The sequence below is a fragment of the Danio rerio genome, chromosome 24 (assembly GCF_049306965.1).
Source record: "Danio rerio strain Tuebingen ecotype United States chromosome 24, GRCz12tu, whole genome shotgun sequence".
Classification (NCBI taxonomy): Eukaryota; Metazoa; Chordata; class Actinopteri; order Cypriniformes; family Danionidae; genus Danio; species Danio rerio.
The window spans coordinates 30,846,262-30,870,219 of record NC_133199.1 but is presented as its reverse complement, the minus strand read 5'-3'; the positions used below and the strand labels follow the sequence as shown (position 1 = coordinate 30,870,219).

The 23,958-nt window shown below is 33.8% G+C and overlaps 1 protein-coding gene across 2 annotated transcripts in view; it reads left to right on the top strand.

Moving 5' to 3' along the window:
* fndc3bb (fibronectin type III domain containing 3Bb) overlaps positions 1-23,958 on the top strand; it is a 135,053-nt gene that overhangs the window by 80,497 nt on the left and 30,598 nt on the right. For both annotated transcript variants that reach the window (XM_002666672.7, XM_073940857.1), the window contains exons 8-18: positions 7,337-7,479; positions 7,743-7,802; positions 9,926-10,064; positions 12,003-12,056; positions 12,756-12,880; positions 13,803-13,977; positions 15,891-15,977; positions 18,703-18,838; positions 18,950-19,024; positions 20,923-21,041; positions 21,134-21,239. In XM_002666672.7, coding sequence (XP_002666718.2) covers positions 7,337-7,479; positions 7,743-7,802; positions 9,926-10,064; positions 12,003-12,056; positions 12,756-12,880; positions 13,803-13,977; positions 15,891-15,977; positions 18,703-18,838; positions 18,950-19,024; positions 20,923-21,041; positions 21,134-21,239 — 1,219 coding nt within the window. The remainder of the gene's footprint in view (positions 1-7,336; positions 7,480-7,742; positions 7,803-9,925; positions 10,065-12,002; positions 12,057-12,755; positions 12,881-13,802; positions 13,978-15,890; positions 15,978-18,702; positions 18,839-18,949; positions 19,025-20,922; positions 21,042-21,133; positions 21,240-23,958) is intronic.

The following is a 23,958-nucleotide window of genomic DNA, read 5'->3' as shown; positions in this document are numbered from 1 at the left end:
TTCTTCTGTGACAAAAATGTAGGCAATAGCTATTTTCCATCCAAATATATTACATATATTTATGTGCAAAACTGGAATATTGCATAGAAGATGCGAATAAAATTCCATCCAACGAGTCAAAGAGAAAAAAATGGTCACTTCCTGATTAAACTGGCACCAAATATCAACAGTAAAAACAGAATTTACTGTGGTAGAAGAAGCTGCGTCAATTAATTCTTTATTTAGCCTAATTAATGTACTTGCGCCTCGATGTCAGAAGACAATGCTGAAACACAATGAACACGTGGGGGCGTCTGAAGCCATGAGACGCGGAGACTCTTGACACACACTAGACGTTCGGAGGTAATTAATAATATACACTAATACTGAAACAGTTAAGGCATTTTAGAATGACTAAAACAATATTTAAGACATGTTACAGTGTGCTCAGCCTGCTGTTTGTCCATTTACACACATTTTCATTATCATATGATCATGATCTTTTTTTTAATGTACATACTGTAATTTGTTCAGTAAAAGTGATTCCATCGTAGATTATGCGCACATTTTCGATCGAATAAAAGTTTATGCTACTCAGTTATGCGCGTTTTTTATACATATTTTAAAAAGTTATGTGCATCATGACGTTTCTATCAATCGTTTTTATGCACGTATCCAAAATAAGCATAAAAATAGGTGGGTGGAAACGTAAGGCTAAGGCGAGAAATACCGCTTCATCTTTAAAAAAGGGGAGGAGACCGACAGAAACTCTGAGTTTAGAGAATAAAACCTGCTTCTGACCAGGTTAGATTCACAGAGTAAGTTACCACAGTAACTGACTCTGAGTTAAAGTTACCTCTCTTTCAGAAACAGGCTTGACTTACCCTGCTTTCTCGAGTTTAACAAACCTGCCATTTTGAAACGGAAAACCCAGAGTTTCTCTCATTTCAGGGTTAAAATACTCTGAGTTTTCAGTTAACCTCCTTTCTGAAACAGGCCCCTGATCAGTCATAGAAAATCATATAACATATATATATATATATATATATATATATATATATATATATATATATATATATATATATATATATATATATATTAATGATAGTATTTATTATTAATATTATATAAATATTAATATAAAAATAATAATTTATTATTATTATTTATTATTTATATATATATATATATATATATATATATATATATATATATATATATATATATATATATATATATATATATATATTAATGATAGTATTTATTATTATTAATATTAATATTATTATTATTAAGAAGAAGAAGAAATACAATAAAACAGTTATTTAGAATTTACTATTCGTTACTCTGGGAATGAAAAATATTTTCAGACATAAGACATGTATCTTCACCAGTCCAGACTTATCTAGTAATCTGATTATTATAGAGAATCCCCTAGCAATCATCAAGAATACCTTTGCAACATCCTAACTGCCAATACCTGCTTCACACATGTGGAGCACTCAGGACGAGAGATATGTGAGGATGGTTTTTAGATGCGTTCAGAGTAAAGCACTTCCATTAATGTTCAGGAGAGGGCAGCAGTTCTTCATCAGTCCATCATTGATTACTCGCATCAATATGTTTTTCAACTCCCTGCTGCACTATTATGTAATCTTTAGGACATTCATTCAGTAAGAATACATCACACATGTTCAAAATAGGATGTTATTTTGCAGGAGTTGAAATTAATAAGACTGTACAGTATATACATTGATTGAATTGATAGTTTATTTTTGTTTAATTGTTTAATTTAGGCTCATTTTAGTCGATGTGTTAACTAACATTACCTAATGAAACCTTGTTGTAAAGTGTAAGCACATTTATTAATAATTCAAGCGAATATAAAGTTATAGGGTATTCTTGATTGTTGCTACTGTAGGTAGTTTCGCAGTCAAAAGAGTCTAGGTTTCACTGTGATAATCTGATTACGAGATGAGACTCAAGTTGGGTTTATATGTCTTTGAGACATTTTTTTTCATCCCCAGAGCAAAGAAACCGTTTAAAAAAAAAAGGTATTTTGCACTTCTCTGTCGCAATTTCACTGATTTTAACATGAAAAGGATAGCTTTTATCGTGTCACATTGCTGCATTGTGTGTAGTTTGGACACGATGTAACCCATGTTAAAATTAATATTATATTTACCTTAAGAATGATATTTGATAAGTGATTTAAAACGTCTCTGTTAGCAGAAGAAATAGTAAAGAGAGGAGTGTTTTGCTGACTGTATGCAGTATGTATATATTCCACTTTGAGAAATACTTTCAACATTTAAATGTTTTGGCATCTCGTTGTTTTGCTCATTTTTCCAAGACTCATTTGATGCACTACTGATTTATTTATTTTAATCTTAAAATATTTTGAACAATAAGGAAATTAATGAGTGCAAACGCAAATATGAAAAGAAATATCAATCTAAATTGAGTTAAGATTAATATTGTTTGTTATTGCTTTTGAAACATTTAGGTGCACTTTGGGTTAATGTATATTATTCAGTGCAGTTAATTTACATGTATATATTTTTACCCCAAGCCTCTATTTTGTATAAAGCTATTTGTCTTAATTGCCTCCATGTTCCTCTAACCTATTCTTATTAAATTAGATTACAATTTTAACTCATTTTTGTCACAAAGCAATCAACCATTTCTCAGACAAACACCATTTCTTCAGTATAGTAATGTTTTTCTGTACAAGGTCAATCTGACCCCTGCAGAAACGCAGTGAACTGTTCTGTAGAAAAATAAATAGCAAATAGAAGTAAACAACTGATAAGTGTGTCAGAACATTAGCATGGGAAAAGAATCCAATCTTTATATTTGAGCTCTTTGTTTTCCAGATCCAAGTAATAATTTTTATAAAGAATGAATTGCCTTCTTGTAAAATTGGATTTATTTGATTGAATTGTATTCAAATAATTTTGCTTATGTATATTTATGTTCACTCAGATAGAAAAATCTGGGTGTTATTTTTGATGATGGCTTGAGTTTTGATAAACAGATAAATGCAGTGGTCAAATCCTGCTTTTTAGTTTCGACTCTTAACAACAGTCAAACCTATTCTAGCTAAAAAACTGAAAAAAAATATTCATTGTAACTCACTATATTTTGGGATTAGTCTTACAAATATCCTGTCTTCAGTTAGTTCAAAATGCTGCTGCAAGGATTTTAAAAAATCATGACCACATCACACCAGTCTTATGTTCTTTGCACTGGTTGCCTGTGCACTATCATGTCACTTTTAAAATCCTTCTCATGGATTTTATATTACTAAATGGCTTGTCACCTTGTTATCTGTCAGATCTGTTGACAACATCAGCCTGATTGGTCTCTTTGGTCATTAAACCAGAGATTATTATGCATTCCTACTGTAAGTCAAGGCTGAAGTGCAGGGGTGACCATGCTTTCGCAGTAGCAGATCTTAGATTGTGGAATGCTCTGCCCCTCTGTATCATCTCTGTTTTAAAATCTAGGTTGAAAACTTAACTCTTTGATTTGCCATTTTATTAGTGAAAATTTCACATTGGTCAACCTTTGGTTGTGTTTAATAGTGCTATATAAATGAAATTGACATTGACATTACATATACATTTAATTATTTCCATTTTTATCATTCATGTTGTTGCTTTTTTTCTTTTTTTTTTTTCTTTTTCCAAATGTTTCCCAAATGATGTTTAACAGAGCAAGGACATTTCACAGTATTTCCTATAATTTTTTTTTCTTCTGTAGAAAATCTTATTTGTTTTATTTCAGCTGGAATAAAGTCAGTTTTTAATTTTTTTTAAATCATTTTAAGATCAATTTTACTAGCCCCCTTAGGCACTATTTTTATTTAATTGTCTGCAGAACCAACCATCGTTATACAATCACTTGCCTAATTACCCTAACTTGCATAATTAACCTAACTAAGCCTTTAAAGGGCATCTATTTTACCACTATTTACGAGATGTAAGACAAGCTTTTGGTGTCTCGAGTATGTGTCTGTAAAGTTTCAGCTCAAAATACTATTTGTTATAGCATAGAATCTTCCCATTTTGGTGTGGTAGCCTGTAGCTTTAAATGCAAATGAGCTGCTTCTCCCCACAACCTGTTCCCACATGTGTGTCTGCTTCTCATCATGTGTTACAGCAGATAAATAGCAGTCAGTGATAGAGACAGACTTGAATGAAACTGAAATACAGCTCTTTAGTCTAAAATACTAAATAAGTTTATTTGATTTATTTGTGGTGGAGTTTTTTCAAGCCTTTCTGAAACGATGAGTCCCACATAAATGCTGTTTGCAATACATACACACCCACACACACATTTATATGCATGTTTACTGACACCATAAGGCTGTGGTGATTGAAGCGGTTAAGATTTACCTTGGAATTTTACTTACTGTCTTTATTACAAATGTGCTCTGTTTTATAAACATTTTTAACTTCTAAAAGTCACAGAGAGTTAGAACAGATATTTTTATCACAGTTTCTTTGCCAATAAATGTTCCGTGGATATGTGTATACATTTTATTATAGAAACATGGTACCTATCAATTAATTCAGTGGGTGGGGAAACCGTACTCCTATGTCACTTTGTGGTGGGCCTCCAAATCACTGGAATTTGATTGTGTTTTAACGTCAGGAAATTAAAAAATTAAACTTATTGTGTTTCTATCACTCTAATATGACTGTGGATTCACTATACCTACACACAGTTCTGTCCAAACAGCTTACACAAGTTCATTTTCATCATAGGTGCCCATTAAATGTCACTTTAAGCTGAATACCAGTGTCTTGATAAATATCTAGTAAAATATTATGTACTGTCATCATGGCAAAGATAAAAAAAAAATCATTATTAAAAATTGGTTATTAAAACAATTATCTTTAGAAATGTGTTGAAACAAATCTTCCTTCAATAGAAAATTGTGGGGTGGGGTGGGGGGATATATAGGGGGGCTACTAATTCTGACTTAACTGTAAAGATGATATACATATATTAATTTATTGAGTAATTTTCCTTTGTTTTTATAGTTGTATTGTGTTTTCGAGTGTAATAAATCTAACAGGCTAAGCAGCTTTAGTTGTGCTTCTTTCTGTTATTCTCCCACCCTAAAAGCTCATTTATATTCTGCAGAAGAAGCTGTTTTGGTTTCGTACTCTGCTGATTGGCACAGTGGTGTTCCAGTTTGATAAATGAAGCTTTTTTTGCAGTCTTTCGTCATGATCATCTTGCTCAAAGATGTTTGTGAAGAAGATACTCCTCCTTGTAGGTCTTTTTTTCATTTGCCGCTAACTCAAAATGGCTTCGTTTGGATGCAGACGAGGAAGTGTCATGTAAATAGTCTGGTTTGCGATGGCTGAAGCGTCTTTAGACACAGATGTTTTTTGTTTTGTGAATGACTCGTCATGCTTCATTCACTGAGGACGAGCCTGCTGTAGCCTTGGCACCCGAATGAACTTCTATTTACAGCTGCCTACGTTTATTGATGTACCGGAGAGACATCATAAATTAGAATTCAAACGGTCTGCCGTCTTTAGTGGTTTCCCTGTTATTTGCGTTCATCTTCTCCCAGGGTTTTTTTAATGAAAATTGCTTTAGTTTAACTGGTATTGCTTTTTTCGTTTATGTTTTATAACAACTTAAATCTGTGTTTCTTCAGTCTGTGGCTTCTCAGCTGTCTAATGTAGTATGTTTCACCGTTGTTGTACTGCCTTTTTAAAATTCTGATTTAAATATATATACACTTACTGGCCACTTTATTAGGTACACCTCACTAGTACCAGGTTGAGCCACCTTTTGCCTTCAGAACTGCCTTAATCCTCTGGGTATAGTTTCAATAAGGTACTAGAAATATTCCTCAGAGATTTTGGTCCATATTTTTATGATAACATCACGCAGTTGCTGCATATTTGTCGGCTGCACATCCATGATGCGAATTTCCACCACATCCCAAAGGTGCTCTATTGGATTGAGAGCTGGTGACTGTGGAGGCCATTTGAGTACGGTGAACTCATTGTCATGTTCAAGAAACCTGTCTGAGATGATTCACACTTTATAAAATCACCTTTCTTCCCCATTTTGATGCTTAGTTTGAACTGCCGCAGATTGTTATGATCGTCCCTAAATGCATTGAGTTGCTGTCATGTAATTGACTGATTAAATTTGCATTAACTAGCAGTTGCACAGGTGTACCATGTAAGGTGTACCTGGCCAGTGAGTGTATATACATGACATAATCTTGCATGTAGAGTAAGAGGGGGGAAAAAAGCCAAATGTGTACGATTGCTATATCTCTTCGAATTACAATTCACTTAAATGGGGATGTCTTTATATTACCTATAGATCAACCATTTTCCCTACTCTTCCTGAAAATGTCAGTTTTATCCTGAACATAAATGTCACTTTTCCACTCGAATTTCTTCAATTATCTCAAACCACTGCTTATGTTTCAACGTTGAGTCTTCAAGGCAGTTCCTTGTTATAGTCTATTTTGCATGTCACAAGAGGAATCTTACACAAATATTGGTCACCTATGGGGACAGTGTTCTTAATACCTCTCATAAACAAAAATAATGTTAATTGTATTTTAATGTTAAGTTTTATTCAAAAGTTTGTTGATTATTTTGAAAGTGCAGTAAGAGGAATTTAAGTCTTTAAGAATTGCTAAATACAATTGTGAAGAATACATTATTTGAGTAAACCTTTTCTTGGCATTTGTTGCATTGAAACATCACGCCGAAAAGACTTATTTTAAAATATATATATATATTTTAATAAATTAGTTTAAAAAAAAAAAAAGGAATTTGCTTTATTTTGTACCATTGAGTTTTTTTTTTATTAAAGTTTAATCTTCTTCTAGCCCCTTATATAAAATTTTTAATTAAACTCTTAAAAAAACTAAAATTATACTTATACTTGTTTCCCTTAAGTCCCCACAGTTTATGGTTTATTTTTTATTAATAGTTTTTTTAAGGACTTTGAGTCTCCACAATTCACTGTTTTATTTTATTTATTAATTTTTTTAAGCCTTTGAGTCCCCACAATTTAATTTAATTTTGTTTTATTGTTATTTTTTATTTTTTTAAGGACTTTAAGTCCCCACAATTCACTTTTTTTGTGGTTTTTATACTTTTTAAGACTTTAAGTCCCCACAATTTTATTTTATTTTATTTTAACTCTTATTTAAATAAAAATAACTAAAGATATATTTTTTCTGTGAGATTTTAGTTAACAAAAATTAATTTTTATAAATTTTTATTTTTTTCATTTTATTTAATTGGATTTTGATTTAGAAGTGGTTGTTTTTCTTAAAAATGTCTTTATTTTGACCCCTCAGGTGTCTAATTTGCAGTCCCATTCTGCGCTTGTGTCATGGTCTTCAATTTCCGTATCGGGGTCTCCTGGACGAGTCCCATCCTGTAGTTACGAGCTCCAGCTCAAGGACAAAAGTCGTGATGGGAAATATAAAGTTGTCTACAGGTAAGGCCTTTTTAAACATCATGTTCTTCACTTCTGGCACAAAGTCTAGACCGATCATTTATTTGATCTATGTGCTTTTTGCTCCTTAATTTAGCTATTTGTTTACATTCATTTGTATAGTTAAATAACATTTTCATTTTGCTCATGTGGATAATGCTCCTCATGTACGACTGCTGCTTGTTTCGGAGTGTACAGAGGCTATTATTGAAGTTTTTTTTAAAGGTAATTCACTTCTATAAACAGACTGTCTGTGTTTGTTTCAGTGGCGAGGAGCTCCAGCACACTCTCACTGACCTCAGACCAGCCACAGACTATCACGTCCGGTGAGATTAGTGCATTACTTTTGCATTTATTCATTAAGTGCATACTTTTAACTAAAGCTTCTTACAAATGAGGTGAAACTCTCCATTAACTGAGTGCTTTGCATTTCATTAGTGTTATAAAGAGATGAATGAACTGATATCTGAACGACAAAATTAAAGATAAATGTGTTTAATGGGGATTATTGGTTAACTTGAAGTGATTTAATTAAAAAATTTACTTAAGTTATTTTATTATATAGTTAATTTATCCATCCTCTTACCATACAATGTTCAGGGGAATATTTTGTTTGTTCAGTATTAAAGCTGCAACTGCAGAATTAAAATGTCAGCGGCTACCAGCTCTTTAAGAGGAAAAATTTATAATAAACTTATGATAAAATTATAATAAACTTGTAAAAAATTAGGGTCAGTACAATTTTTAAATGTATTAAATTAAGCTTCTCCGGCTCACTAAAACTGCCTTTATTTAATCAAGAATACAAAAGTACAAATTGTGAAATGTTATTGCACTATAAAATAACTGTTCAAAAATAATAAATAATTAAATTTAATCATTTATTCCAGTGATTTTAAAGATGAATTTTCAGCTTCATTACTCCAGTCTTCAGTTACATAATCCTTCAGAAATCACTCTAATATTAATTATTGTAACTATTATTTTTAATTAATTATTATTAATAATTATTAATAATAATAATAATAATAATAATAATAATAATATAAATATTATTAATAGTAATAGTAATAAAAGCAGTAATGACTGGATCAATAATTTCATTTGAAACTACATAAAATAAAGAAGCAGTTATTTAAAAGTATTTAACATTTAAAAAAAAATTTTTTACATTTAAAAAATGAAGCCTTGATGAACAGAATGATTTTCTTTAAAAAAAACATTAAAAAAAAAAATTTGACCCCAAACTTTGCACCGGTAGTGTATATACACAGTCAGGTCCTTAAATATTAAGACATCAACACAGTTCTAACATTTTTTGCTCTATACATCAACACAAATGATTTACAATGAAAAAAGATGTGTGTTAACTTCAGATTGCCGGCTTTAATTTGAGGGTATTTACATCCAAATAAGGTGAACGGTGTATGAATTACAACAGTTTAGATTTGTGCCTCCCACTTCTTAAGGGAGCAAAACTACTGGGACAATTTGCTTCTCAGCTGTTCCATGGCCAGGTGTGTGTTTTTCTCTCATTATTCCAATTACAAGGAGCAGGTAAAAGATCCAGAGTTCATTTCAAGTGTGCTATTTGCATTAAGAATCTGTTGCATCCAAAGAGCTGTCACTATCAGTGAAGCAAGCCATCATTAGGCTGAAAAATCTTAATAAACCCATCAGGGAGATAGCAAAAACATTAGCCAAAATAGCTGTTTGAAAATTTCTTAAAAAGAAGAAATGCACCAGTGAGCTCAGAAACACCAAAAGACCACTGAAAACAACTGTGGTGGATGACCAAAGAATTCTTTCCCTGGTGAAAAAAAAAACCTTATACAGTATATAGGCTACACTTAATTAATATACATAAGACTATAAAGTCTTATGAACTTCACGGTTGTTGAATAAATGTGATGTTATAGATAACATTTCTTGCCCAGACAGTTTATTTTGCTTTATTTGATATTAATATATCGCCAGGAACCACTTTTTTTTTGTCTTGTTCATGTTTTGTTGATTCTCTGCGCTGGTAGCCTTTGACTTGGATTGATGAATGAGACTTGCATTTGATTTACATTTTTTTCCTAAATGTTAAATCTTCTCTAATTTGGAAATTCTTACTGTGTGTACGTGTTTTTATGACACATCAGGACATCTTTTTTTATAACAACACAGTATGACACTGGTATTTCAAGAAGATGGTGAATTATGAAAACATTGCTGATGTCTTAATTTTTCAAAAAAACTTTTTTTCAGCAGGTAAAACAGTTTTCTGTGAGGGTTGAGTTTAGGGGTAGGGTGATAGAAATATCAATTATACTTTTTGTACAGTATAAATGCAATAGAAACCTTTATAATGTCCCCCAATTCATAAAAACAAAACTGTCTGTCTGTCTGTCTGTCTGTCCGTCCGTCTGTCTGTCTTTCTGTCTGTATGTGTGTGTGTTTTCAGAGTAAGCACAGTTTGTAACTCAGTAAAGGGTCCCAGTTCGGATGTGAGGGCCTTCACTACCCAATGTGCCCCTCCTGATATCCCTCTTCCTCCCAGACTGTCCCATCGCAGCAAGAGCTCCCTCACACTACAGTGGAAGGTATGCCTGACTGAATTGCGCCATTAAAATGTTAACGCTACAAATAACAATAATTAAATACTATAATGTAAACTTTTTAGTTTAAACAATCGCTGTTCATGGTTGATTGTTAAGACTCTTACAGTTACAAAAAAAAGAATACAGATGTTTCTCAAATTGTATTATTATAATTGAATTTCAAATATGACTGTATTTTTGAACAAATACAGGTATGTGCCAAAAAAGTAGAATATCGAGGAAAAGTTTATTTCAATAATTTGTTCAAAGAGTGAAATGTGTGTTATATTAGTTCACCACACATAAAAGCGAAGTATTTCAAGCCTTCATTTGTTTCTGTTTGAATGATTATGGATTAAAAATGAAAAAAACTCAAATCCAGGATTTCTCAAAACTAGAATATTTCATTTGACCAATAAGAAAAGGATCTTAAAGTCCTCAGTACTGTGTTTGGCCTACTTTTGCACTAATTACAGCATGAAGTCAGTGTGGAATGGAGGAGATCAGCCTTTGACACAGCTGAGGTGTTATGGTAGCCCAAGTTGCTTTGATATCAGCCTTCACCTCGTCTGCATTTTGGGGTCTCTGTTCCCTCATCTTTCTCGTGACAATAGCCCATAGATGTTCAATTGGGTTTAAGTCAGGTAAGTTTCCAGACCAGTTCAGAACAGGGAGACAATGGTCCTTGAAACCAAGACACAGTGCCGAAGCTTCCAGTACCTGGTTTAAGTCCTGCTGGAAAATAAAATCATCATCATCCAAAAAGCTTGTTGGCAGCAGAAAGCATGAAGCACTCTAAAACGTCCTGGGTCAAGCTGGGTTGACTAAATTTATAATACAAAATTAGACTTGACTTTTGTGTTGCTCCGCTCTTCCTCCAGACTCTGAGGTCTTGATTTCCAAATGAAATACAAAATTTGCTTTCATTTGAAAAGAGAAATTCGGACCACTGGCAGTACAGAGCAGTACTTTTTCCCTTTAGCCCAGCACAGAGACTTCTAACATTGTTTTTTGGTTCAGGAGAGGCTTAACACGTGGTATTCTACAGCTGTAGCCCGAGTCATGCAGATGTCTGTATGTGGTGGTTCTGGATGCTCTGACACCAGCCTCAGTCGCCCTTGCTTGACAATTCTCTCAAGGCTGCGTTCATACTTGTGCACCTTTTGCACTCACATTTTTCCCTTTCTCTGCTCACTGAGCATCCAGCTTCTTTCGCCATTGCCTTTTGAGACTTTTCCTCCTTATAGAGCAGGGGTGTCAAACTCAATTCCTGGAGGGCCGAAGCCCTGCACAGTTTAGTTCCAACCCTGCTCCAACACACTTCCTACATCTGTAGGTTTCAAACAAGCCTGAAGGACTCAATTAGTTTGATCAGGTGCGTTTAATTAGGGTTGGAACTAAACTGTGCAGAGCTGCGGCCCTTTTGAAATTGAGTTTGACACCTGTGTTATAGAGGGTTACAGTTTTGGTCTTCTATACAACCATCAAGTCAGTCTTCCCCATGATTCTAAAGCCTACTAAGCCAGACTGAGACAGTTTCAAGGCTTTGCATTAATTAGCGAAATGGATTGAGACACATGGAACCTACATAGTTGAACTTTGTCATGATATTCACATTTTGAGAAATACTGGATTTGAGTTTTTATTTTTTTCATCTTTACTCCATAATCATTCAAATTGAAACAAATGAAAGCTTGAAACATTTCACTATATGTGTAGTAAACTAATATAGCACACAAGTTTCACTTTTTGAAAGAAATGTTTGAAACAAATGGATTTTCCATCGATATTCCAATTTTTTGGCACATACCTGTAAATGCAGCCAAATCATTTTTTTAAATAACTCAATCTAAAATTTTGAATTGTGGTGTAAATGTAGTTGTATTTGTTAAATAATAATTATTTGTTTTTTATATTAAAATAAATATTTTTTTATTTCAGCCTCCAGCAGACAATGGCTCAAAAATCAACAATTACATTGTGGAATGGGATGAGGTATGTATTTTTGTCCTCAAAATACCCTACAGAAAAATACAATTTTGAAGTGGATCAAAATCTTTAATCAAGTAGGTAAAAATATGTATTGAACAATGCCCATTCTAGTCTTAGGAGAATTTGGATTAACTTTTTTATCCACTTCAAAATATACACATTTTATACTTTTATATATATCTGATCTACCCATGTCTGGTCTACCCATGAACCACCCACTTGATTTCTCTGTCTCTCTCCCTCATTTCCTCTCCATTTAGTTCATTATTTGTCTTCCTTTTTGCTATTACTGTGCTGTTTTTTTCCTATCCCTGTTGCACGAGATGTGATGCTTTATGCCAGAGTTGAGAGATGCTTTATGCTAGAGACTGTCTGCTTTGGTGGTTTTATTTACTCAAAGCTTTTCTGTCTCATTAAGAGTTCATTAAAACTCTCTGCCGCTCCAGAAATGTCTGAAGCTTCTGTTTCTTCCCCGCAGAAATCATTTAGAAAGGCTCTGCCTTGAACTTTAAATCAATTCTTGTGCGTGTTGTTGTGACAATTAGCACAGCTTCCAGCAGCAGTTGTGCTCTTGTTGTTGTTCTTTTCATGTCAAGTGTGTCCTGTTCTTTTGACACAGTGTGCGACTCTCGCTGACTTTTTTATGCATGTTGCTGTCCTCTTTGTCACTGCTGACCGCATCCTTGCTGCTTTTTTTTCCAGGGGAAAAAGAACAGCATTTTCCGTGAATATTGTGTCGTACCCCAGAGACACTGCAAAGTATTGAGGCTGTGCCCTGGTGTCGGGTACACTTTTCGAGTTGCAGCGCTTAATGACATTGGCTCCAGGTTTGCTTCTTTGTCTCTTTAAACATTATAAATAAAAATTTATCTTGGCGTTTAACCAGTTATTTTATTTAATTATTATTTTTTTTAATTTTAGGTCTTTGACTCTCCACTATTTTATTTTAATTTATTTTATTTATTAATTCAATTTTATTTTATTTTATTTTAAGACCTTAAATTTCCACAATTTTAATTTAAATATATATTTTTTTATTTTTTCATTTTATTTTGTAAGACTTTGAGTTTCCACAATTTTAATTTAATTTAAATTTTTTATTAAATTTTATTTCATAAAACCCTGATTTCCCACAATTTTGTTGATAAGATTAAATTAATTAATTAATTAATTCGTTTTTTTAAGTCTTTGACTCCCCACAGTTTTTTTTCAATTTAATTTGATTTGAATTTTTTTTCATTTTTATTAATGTTTTTTTTTTAAACTTCTTTTTAAGAGTTCTGTAACCCTGTACCTTTGGTTTATACATCATTTGCGTATTACGTACACTGTGTGTTTTTGTTATTTCTCATGTTCAAGTATTGAATTGAAGAAATTGAATATAATAGTCAATGAGTATTTTGATATTTCCGTCTGATACCATCATTATATTACGGTTTTCAATAGTTTCTTTGAGGTTCAGGTGAAATACTGTCTTTTTAAGTGGATTGTCTTTAGCCATAAATCATAAAATGGCATTTATAACCCCTCAAGCTTTGGGTTGTACACAATTTATTGAAATGTTGTCTCTGCGGTGTCCTTAAGTTTAATGGTGTGGCAAATAAGAAAAAAAAAAATCCGCACTACTCGCTGTGAGTTTCAGCATAGAGGGAGAAAGTATAAATAATTAATATTTTTTGTGCTTTTGAAGAGAGTCAGATATGAAGTATAGTCTTGATGGAGTGTTTTTTTTTCTGCTTTTGTCTGCAGTGGATTCAGTACAGAAGTCGTATTTTACACCACAGGGAGCCTCCAGCAGACGTCTTTACCTCCACGGCTAGTTCTGGCTGGATCATCCTGGGTTACACTAGAGTGGACGCGACCAAACAGCTGCAGCGCTGAGGAAATGATCACGTACACCCTGGAGATGCAGGATGAGACCAAGGTGTTGAACTCACCCCTACCATACATTCTACATCCTATAATCCCCCTGAGCTTCTGTAGCATTATCTTTCTGTTTTCAAATATATATATTTTTCTCTTTGTTAGGGTAATATACTGGATGACATGTTTGTTTTATTTATTCCCTTGCTATTTTCTGGCTAATTGGCTTTCCCTACAGTGTAAATGGACTCTTCTGACTAATGGCCGTCGTGTTTCACACAGCAGTCTGATGCGTCATCCAAATATTTGAAATCTCACTCTTTGTTGTTTAGTGAGGCTGTCATTTTTGATCCACTAATTGTTAAGGAACAAATGTTCCTTCTTTGTTATTGCGGTAATGTAGCATTTTTTTAATTGTAGGAGAACACAATTATATGACACACACACACACATATACACACACACACACACATATATATATATATATATATATATATATTTTATTATTATTATTATTATTTTTTTTTTTTGTATATTTCTTTTTTTTTATATATAATAAAATACATTTCGCTGAGGTTTAAGTCCTGGCTGGATCAGCTGACATTTTTGTGTGGAGTTTGCATGTTCTCTATGTTGGTTGGGGTTTCCTGAAGTGTGCTCCGGTCTCCCCCACAATTGGCCATAGTGTTTGTGTGTGAATGTGAGAGTGTATGGATGTTTCCTAGTACTGGGTTGCGGCTGGAAGAGCATCCGCTGTGTAAAACATATGCTGGAATAGTTGGCGGATTCTTTCTGCTGTGGCGACGCCTGATAAATAATTGATTAAGCCGAAGGAAAATAATTGAATGAATGAAATAATAAAATAATGCAAGCAGGAGCTCTTTTTTTCTCTATAATAATAACTGCTGTCATAGTGTCTTGCTTTTGTAGGCAGGCATATCCTTTTATGGCGTAGAAAAAATATTAGACAACTAGCACACTTTTTTCCCATGCATGTTTCTAGAATTTATGTGCATCTTCTTGTTTCACCCAACATTATTATTATACTATTGTATCCGTACTATTGTATCCTTCCTCTTCTTCTTCTGCTCTGGGAGTCAATGGCAGCCCTATCAACTGCTTGCGGCATTTGTGCAAACTTTGGTGCACTGATAGAGGACAGTTTGATCTTCAACTACAACACATTTGGACTCTAATTCAAACTCTCTACCGCCACCACTTGTCCAATATTTCATTTATGTTTATCTTTATAAATTTAAACTGGATGGGCTACAATCAAAAATTCTCCTGATTCCTTTGCTCAAGCCAATTCAAACGCACCCAATGACGTAATTTTCGTCATGAAATTTTTTACGCTATTTTGAAATATTTGTAAAACCTATTTGAACGAACTCATCCAAGGCTGTTTTTCCATGGAGTTTTCCAGTTGCTCTTTAGCTTGTTGCCTTGCTGGTTTATGATGTGGCCACTGGGCTGCTTGGCCCCGATAATTGCTGCTTGCAGCTATATTTATTATTGTTATTATTAATTTATTTTAAATTTTTAATTATTTATTTTCTTTTTGCAGTATCCTAAAATGTGCATAAAAATAGGCAGATGTTGTCTGATGTATAAAGGGGTGAGTTGGGGTTTGTTGATGAAATTGTAATTTTTTTGTATATAATTAAATCGCAAATAAACAAAAATAAAAAAATAGGTAGATTGAAACATAGCCATTGAAAAGCATGAGGCATTAATGATGTCATCCAAAAAGAAATTTGCTCGAGTTTGGAGCAGTACTAGGCTTTATAATTGCTGCTTATTTTTTTCCACTTCATTTTCATTTTCACAGCAATTTTCCACTGTTTTCACTTGATTCTGTTTGCAGTATTTTTAAGTGTAAAATGATGATTTAGACGGGCTCGAAAGCAAACCTGTCAATAGTTGTTCCATACTTCACTTTCTGACACCTAAAAGATTATGTTTTTCTGGCAGGGACTGGACTTTCAAGCAGTTTACAGCGGTTTGGAGCTGAACCATAAGGTGGAGTCCTTGAGAAGGAACACACAGTACAAATTCAGGGTGAGTAATGAGCTTTCCAGCACTGATTTGAGATGCAAAGTCTTTAATGTGTACATATACTCTGCTTCCATTCATTCGCATACACACAAACAAACAATTCTGGTGTTTAACTAGCACGCATTCTCAAAACACCTCTGCTTCCTCATTTCCTTCTCTGCTAATCAGGCAATTAGCCATAATCTAATGAACGTTGGTTTCTTCGATAACCTGAAGCGGTTTCTCAGATCCTGCAGCTGTTGAGGTTGTTGTTGGGGGAAGGTGAATTGATTTCCAGTGGTGCTACGTGTTAAAAGCTTTTAGTCTAATCTCTGAGAAGGCTAAGAACACTGCGTTAGCATCGTCAAGGGAGAAACACCCCTCAGAGAGGATTTAAATGTCTCTCCCTGCGATGCTTCTGGTGATTGGGAATGCAAACGTCGTGTTGTCCTGTACACAAAAGTGCCTCCTGAAATCTTCAGTCGTCATCTCAGTTATCCGCTTTTCCATCATGTCATCTCAGGTCACTGCAAATGAGTGCTATAATCCTGAATAATGTACTGTTTAAGTCCCTGTCAGATAATCCACTTACATTATGGTTTGCAATGATGTGACTTATTTAGGTTGCACTGCGCGGTGGCTCAGTGGTTAGCACTGTCCCCTTACTCAGCAAGATGGTCACTGATTTGAGTTCCGGCTGGGATAGTTGGAATTTCTGTGTGGAGATTGCATGTTCCTTCTGTGTTTGCATGGGTTTCCTCCGGCTGCATGGGTTTCCCCCACAGTTTAAAGACATGCGCTATAGGTAAATTGGAAAAAGTAAATTGGCCATAGTGGTTTATGAGTTAGTGTGTGTGGGTGTTTCCCTGTACAGTAGTGGAAGGGCATCCACTTCGTAAAACATGCTGGAATAGTTGGCGGTTTATTCTGCTGTGATGACCCCTGATAAATAAGGGACTAAAAATGAATGAACAAATCAATGAATGAATGAGGTTTTTGCATCAGACAAAATATTTTGTAGTTCCTAGAACTATTGGAGATTGCACATGCGTTTTAGCTGGCAATGATTTTACTTTTTAGAAATGACTTTTGAGGTAGCTTAATTAGTTCCCACTTTAGAGCGAAACCTAATCCAACGCAATAGGAACTACCAGTCATGTTGATTTAGAGAATAAATGTCGAATGGAACACTGGCATAGTATTTAAATGTGTTGCAATACAGAACAATTACGTTAATGGAATTTGCCTTTCTGTGGCATTTTATTATAAATCCAATGACTTGATCCTTTGCGAAAGCCATGCAACTTGCTCTTGTGGCTCCCTTTTGTGGTTGATTTACTCAATTGCCTTTTATCAACAAAGGAGATCAACACTAGCTATGTTTCCATCCAAAAATGCTAAATAACTTTGTGCAAAACTGGATTTTCGCATAAAGGACGTGCGAATAAAGCAGCGTTTCCACCCAATAAGTCAAATCGAACAAAATCGTCACTGATTATCTGGCGCCAAATATCAACAGTGAAAACAGAATTTGCTATGGTAGGAGAAGCTGCGTGAATCTTTTCTTTATTTAATAAATGACTTACGCCTCAGATGGCAATACTGACATGCAGTGAATGCGCAGTGGCATTTAAAGGCATAAGACGCAGAGCACAGACGCTCTTGACAAGTCTGGAGGAAATGAACAATTTAAAAACACTAATACTGAGATGGTTAAGGCCTTTCAAGGCCACCAAAACTACATTTCAGATGTTTTACAATGTGCTCAGGCTGCTGGCTTGTCTATTCACACACACTTTTATCATCTTAGATCTCTTGTAACAAAATAAAACGATTTTTTTAAAGTGCATACTGGAATTTGTTTGGTAAACGTGTTTCAATCGTAATTTATGTGCATCTTTTCTTTTCGAATGAAAGTTTATCCTACTCAGTTATGCGCATATGTTTTTTGTGCATTTTCATAATGTATCTTGAATGGTTCCTTCTGTAACATGCCTGATCTGATCAAACTCAAATTATCTGTTTTCAGAACAATGTATGATTATTTTACATACATCTACATCATCTTGTTTGTCATCATGTTGAAACATGTTTTTAATCTTTTAATTTAAAACAAAGCAATTTGCAGCACAGTTTGGAAAAATAATAAACAGTAAAAGCTGTGATGCATTTTTTAGAAGATTCTTCAGCAAATAAGCAGTTAAAAAGCAGTTTTTGTTGTAATGAAAAAAGTTGTAGTCATTTTTGATCCTTTTTTGATGCACTTTTTCTGAATAAGCAACCAGAACCAAACTGTTAAACATATACTTGTGAAATGCCCTATTTTTAAAGTTAACAGACAAAGATTTTTATCTGGAGAGACTTTAAATGTAAATCCTTTCACAATTGTACAATTTTTATTAAAAATAAACCTTAAAAACGGCTCTAGATTTTCTTAAATATTATTATTATTATTATTATGTATTTTATCTCACATATTATTTATTGCTGTTGATGACTTTTTATTGTTCAAATATTTTCATAATTATAGAAGAGTGATATTTATAAAATCTGGTAAACCTAATGTTTTTTTTTTTTTTTTGCCATGACATAGCCAGAGAAGCTAATATGGCAATAAACTCCAAACTGTATCTTTTATGAATAAAAGCAGTGATTTCTTCTGAAAAACACACACTACATACATAATGCAGAAATAATATATGCTTCTGTTCACGGGATTCTCTAAAATCTCTCCAATTGCCTCCTATAGCTCATCACATGTAGTGGCGAGTGGCGTAGCGCACCGAGTTCTCTGCTTGTGTGTAAGACGACCGCAGAGAGACCCGGACCCCCTGTGAATCCTGCAGTTAACACACTAACATATCACAGCTTCTGCGTGACGTGGGGTAGGAAAAACTTTTATCTTTTAAGCATTTTATCTTTTAGATTCTTTTCTGTACATTTTAATAACACTTCCACCCTTTCCCCTTCTCTCTGTTTTTATATGATGAAATCAGAACCTCCAGAAGATGATGGCGGATCTGGAGACTTGACGTACATCCTGGAGATTTCAGAAAGTAATAATAATGAAGGTATTATTAAAGGTTTCCCTTTTTATTCCAATACTACTAACTCATTTAAATAATCTTATTTATTTAAAGGAATAGTTGGCGCAAAAATAAAAATTTCATATACCAAGACTTTATGACTTTCTTTTTTCTGTCAATCAAAAAATTTGCTAATTTGAAGAATGTTTGTAGTTTAGTTCCGCTTTGGGGCAATTCATTTGGAGATGGTGGTGCTTCAAATGACAAGAATGACACACTTAACACAATAAACACCAACGCTTAACATACCTGTCAACATATGGATGTGAAAATAAGGGAAATTCCTCAAATTACTAAATATGTTTTTCTAGAGTTCATTTTTTCATTGTAAATAAACAGTTTAAATGTAAATAAACTATCAGTAGTATCTTTTATTGTTATTATTATTTACTCAAGATAGAAAAATAGTATACATTATAGTAACTATTATAGTTAAATAGTAAACATTAGAAAAAGCTGCAAATAAATTAGCAGACTGTTATGGCTATAATAGCTATTATAAAGAGGGTGTGCTTTCTCCTATTATTTTCTGTGCCATCCTCAACACCTGAGTTCATAATAACATACAAGACTTCGCAGAGGAATTCACAAAATTTTTCTCCACACCTCCACCAGTGTGCAGCATCCACTTGGCAGCCACAGGACACGCCAGCTGTAGGTGAAGTGGAGAGACAGTCAATTTAGTGAATGAGGATGATTGGGAGGCCATGATGGTTAAGGGCCAATGGAGGGAATTTGGCCAGGACATCGACGTTACACCCCTACACTTTACGAGAAGTGCCTTGAGATTTTTAATGACCACAGGGAGTCAGGGCCTCGGTTTAATGTCGCATCCAAAAGACGGCGCTCACTGACAGTGTTTCTTTCACTACACTGGGGCATTAGGACTCGCACAAACCACAGGTTTAGTGCCTCCTGCAGGCCTCACTAACACTACTTCTGGCAGCGACCTAGTTTTCACATGTGGCTCAGCACTGCTTAGCTTCATTGAGTAATCAGTCTTGGGCTGCAGGGTGAAATGGATGTGGCCTTATTAATAATTGTATGTGTATTTTGATCAAATTTCAACCTGTTGTTCCAAGGCACCTACTGTATATTCCTCCACGACATTGACCTGTGTTTCATTTATGACCACCCTTTGGAGAGCAGGTGTTTCATTCCAAAGTTAACAAGCAATTCTTTAGTTTTTGACACATTCACATTTGCAACGAGCAACTATTTACTTTCGTAGTATTTCCTACTCTAGAAGTAAATGCTTTCAGGTTTGCAGCTTTTTTTTAAAGCATGTATTGTGTCCAACAGATGAAAGAAAGTCAAAGGTTTGAAACTACTGTACTTGAGGGTGTGTAAATAATGAGAAATGTTTCATTTGTGCATGAGTTATCCTTTTAAATGCACTCTGAATTTTTTCCTAATTAGAAAGTTCACAATATTAACAGCATCTATATAATTATGAGTATTTTTGTAGTTGTAAACATGTTTCTATTTTTACTTGAAATCAGATCAGCATATTCTAGTTAGGTATAATGTAATGATATGAAAGGTGACATTTAAATGAAGTAAAAACAGCTGTATACACTCAAGCAAAATATTTTTGCTGCTTGTTCAAACCACTTATTCAAAATGAGTGGAAACAACTCAATTCTTGAGTTTTTCGGGACAGCTTAATTAGTTTTATTTTATGTTCAATCAACTTAAAATTGTAAAAACCATTAGGTTTTCTTAATCGATTGAGTTGGGACGACATTTGTAATCGAGCATTTTTAGAGTGTAGTTTCTATTTAGCTTTTTTCTTGTTCTTTTGCTTGTATGTAAAGTATTGACATGTTCCTGATGGGGCTTTTGACATGAATCTGTAGTTAATCCATGTTCACTTTCATCAGAGAGACAGTGGGAGGCTGTCTATAGAGGACCAGAGAGGAAACATTCGTGTGAGGATCTAAAATCAGCAACGAGCTTCTCCCTGAGACTGAGCTGTGTCAGTGCGGCCGGACAAAGCCAGGTAAGAGAAGATCATTCACTGATCCCCACAGCTGATTCATGTTGTAAGGTCTTAGTTTGCTCATTGTGTTTAATGTTGACTCACTCGTGCAGTGGTCAGGTGAGGTGACGGTGCGCACTCTCATCCCGCCTCCTGGACGATGCCAACCACCGAGCATTATGGGAAATGTCAAACACAAGGAGCTGACTTTGCAATGGGGTGAGGCTTTTTTTTCATTTGATTACTTTATTTTTTTACTTTCCTCTGTGTTTATAAGTGTAAAAAGAGTGCATTCTCTGAAAATAGCATTCACAGTGCCTATAGAAAATCAGCATGCCTTGTGAAAACTTTACTCACATTATGCACCCTGCTTTCAAAAACAACTTTGGGGTAACGTTGTAGGAGAGTTGTTAGTAGAAGACTACAACAAACATTTCAAAAGCTGGAAAAGTTATTTATAATGGAATTTAATTTCAGGCTATTTGACCAATAAAGTAAATATTTCAAAGGGGTTTGATGATTTTTCTATAGTCACTGTATTGTGCTAAAGACTTTTTACCACATTATATGACTTGTAAATCTGTACCTAATAGTAATAATATATATTCTGACCTTTTTAGTGGTTTAGCAGTTGCAGATGTCCTGTCTTATCAGATTTTTAAATGATAAACATGTGATTTAACTTATAAAAATCACAAAAATAATTAGCTTAATTTTTCCAGAGCCACAACTTTGTACATTGAGATATTGATTTGATAATGTAGAACAAGTTAGCATCATGTAAGAAATCCGAAGGAAGGGTAAAATTATTTTTGCTTAATTTAAATTCTGAATTGCAATAAATAATGTTTGAGAAAAAAGTTGGGGATTTGTGAAAATTGTGGAAAAGCCCGAGAACTCACAACTGCGCAAAATAATATGCATTTCTAAGATACTAGTAGGCTCACACTGAATCTGAGTGTGCAGAAATCTGCAGATTTTTAGCCCATCATTATTTATTTATTATAGTCTGTTTTTTTACTCGTGTAAATGTATGTTTATTCAGTTTTTTTATTAATTACAGTAATATTATTGACTAATAAAAAAATGTTCATGTGATTTATTTACAATACAGTTTGTAAAGTAATAATCTTTTAGTAGATATATTGTATGAGAGACTTGCTGTGTTTACCAAATAAGTGGATTTTTTTAAAAAACCTTTTTTAGGTCAAACTATCGTTATACAATGAGTTGCCTAATTACCCTAACTTGCCTAATTAACCTAGTAAAGCCTTTAAATTTCAGTTTAAGCTGAATACTAGTATCTTGAAATCTATCTGGTAAAATATTTTGTACTGTCATCATGACAAAGATAAAAGAAATCAGTTATTAGAAATGAGGTATTAAAACTATTACGTTTAGAAATGTGTTGGAAAAATCTTTTGCTAACAGAAATTGGGGGAAAATATACTCAGGCTAATACTTCAGGAAGACTAATTATTTAACCAGATGTAGTATTTCAGACTTTTCTCCAATAATATTCCCATAGTAACATTCCCCTAGACAACCAGTGGACTGATCCATTTGAAGAAAAGTGAAAGCGCAGCTCCTAACAAGCTGAAGAAAAAGGAGCTTGATTGCTTTTATACTAATTGCTTGTTGTTGCCAGGTTAAAAGGTCAACTATTGAGAACTTTTTTTTTTTTCAATTATAGCTCGGAAAATCTCAAATATGTTTACCCACAATGCATCTGCACTGACTGCAAAAACTTTGCAGCTATGTTTTGTGCTTTTCACACATTACATCACCCCATTAATGTGTCGGTCTTTGTACACATGTACACATGAGTGAGGCAAAAACGCACTTGTTTGTTAGCGATTTCTAGCCCTGACTCACTGTTTTTAAGTGAAAGTGGGCTCGTTTAAGAGGCTGAATGCGCTCTATAAATAATTGAAATAGCAGTGCTGATTTGAGCCGTCCACACTGACTCTCAGACAGCAGACGTGAGCTTCCCTGCATGTTCTCCATCACTGCAATTGATCCGTTCCTTTTTGTAGCCACAGTCGTGGAGGAAACTGGGAGTGTGATTTAGTTTTGAGAGTTGAGATGTCTTGAGGTTCTCAAAAAGTTTGTGTTTTGGGCACGTGAGCATCGTTACAGCAGAATTGCATTGTGGGTTGCACAAAGGGTTTCTGTGATGAAACAGAATTGCGGATTCATAGTGAAATGATTTTTGGTATGCAGTGTTGAGTGAAGTTTTATAAACTAATTTTGAGAGGAAAACATGATATGATTTATCACGGCTGGTCTCTCATCTACAATCATGAATAAACTTATCAAATTAATCCAAACCTACAACAAATAGCCCATTTCATCTTATTTCCCTTATCTGTATTTTTAAAGAATCCCCCTATCCAGCACATCTCCCCCTTTACTTTAGGGTGAGATCTCGAGAACTACCTGATCTCGGATCGCCGTACCTGCTAAATTATCAGGCAGTAGCCCTAGGCTGCAATATCTCAGAGCTCAGAGTTCTTTCCGGAGACAGCATGCCAATCCTGTGATTATTATCAAGCAAGATCTAAGTGTGAACACTGGAATAATGATAAAAATTAATAAGCTAATTAATATTTATTATTATTAATATTATCATAATCATCACCATCTTCGTAATCATAGTAATAATAATAATTTATAAAATTTTATTATTATTATCATCATTATTTTTATTATCAACGCCATTATCATATTTATTATTAATATTGTTATCATTATTATTATTATTACTACTACTACTATTATATTAACCGTCATCATAATCACCATTATTATTATTAATATATTCACCATTATCATAATCATCATCATCATTGTTATTTATTATTATTATTTATTATTATTATTATTATTATTATTATATTCACCATCATTATTATTGTTACTATTGGTATTATTATAT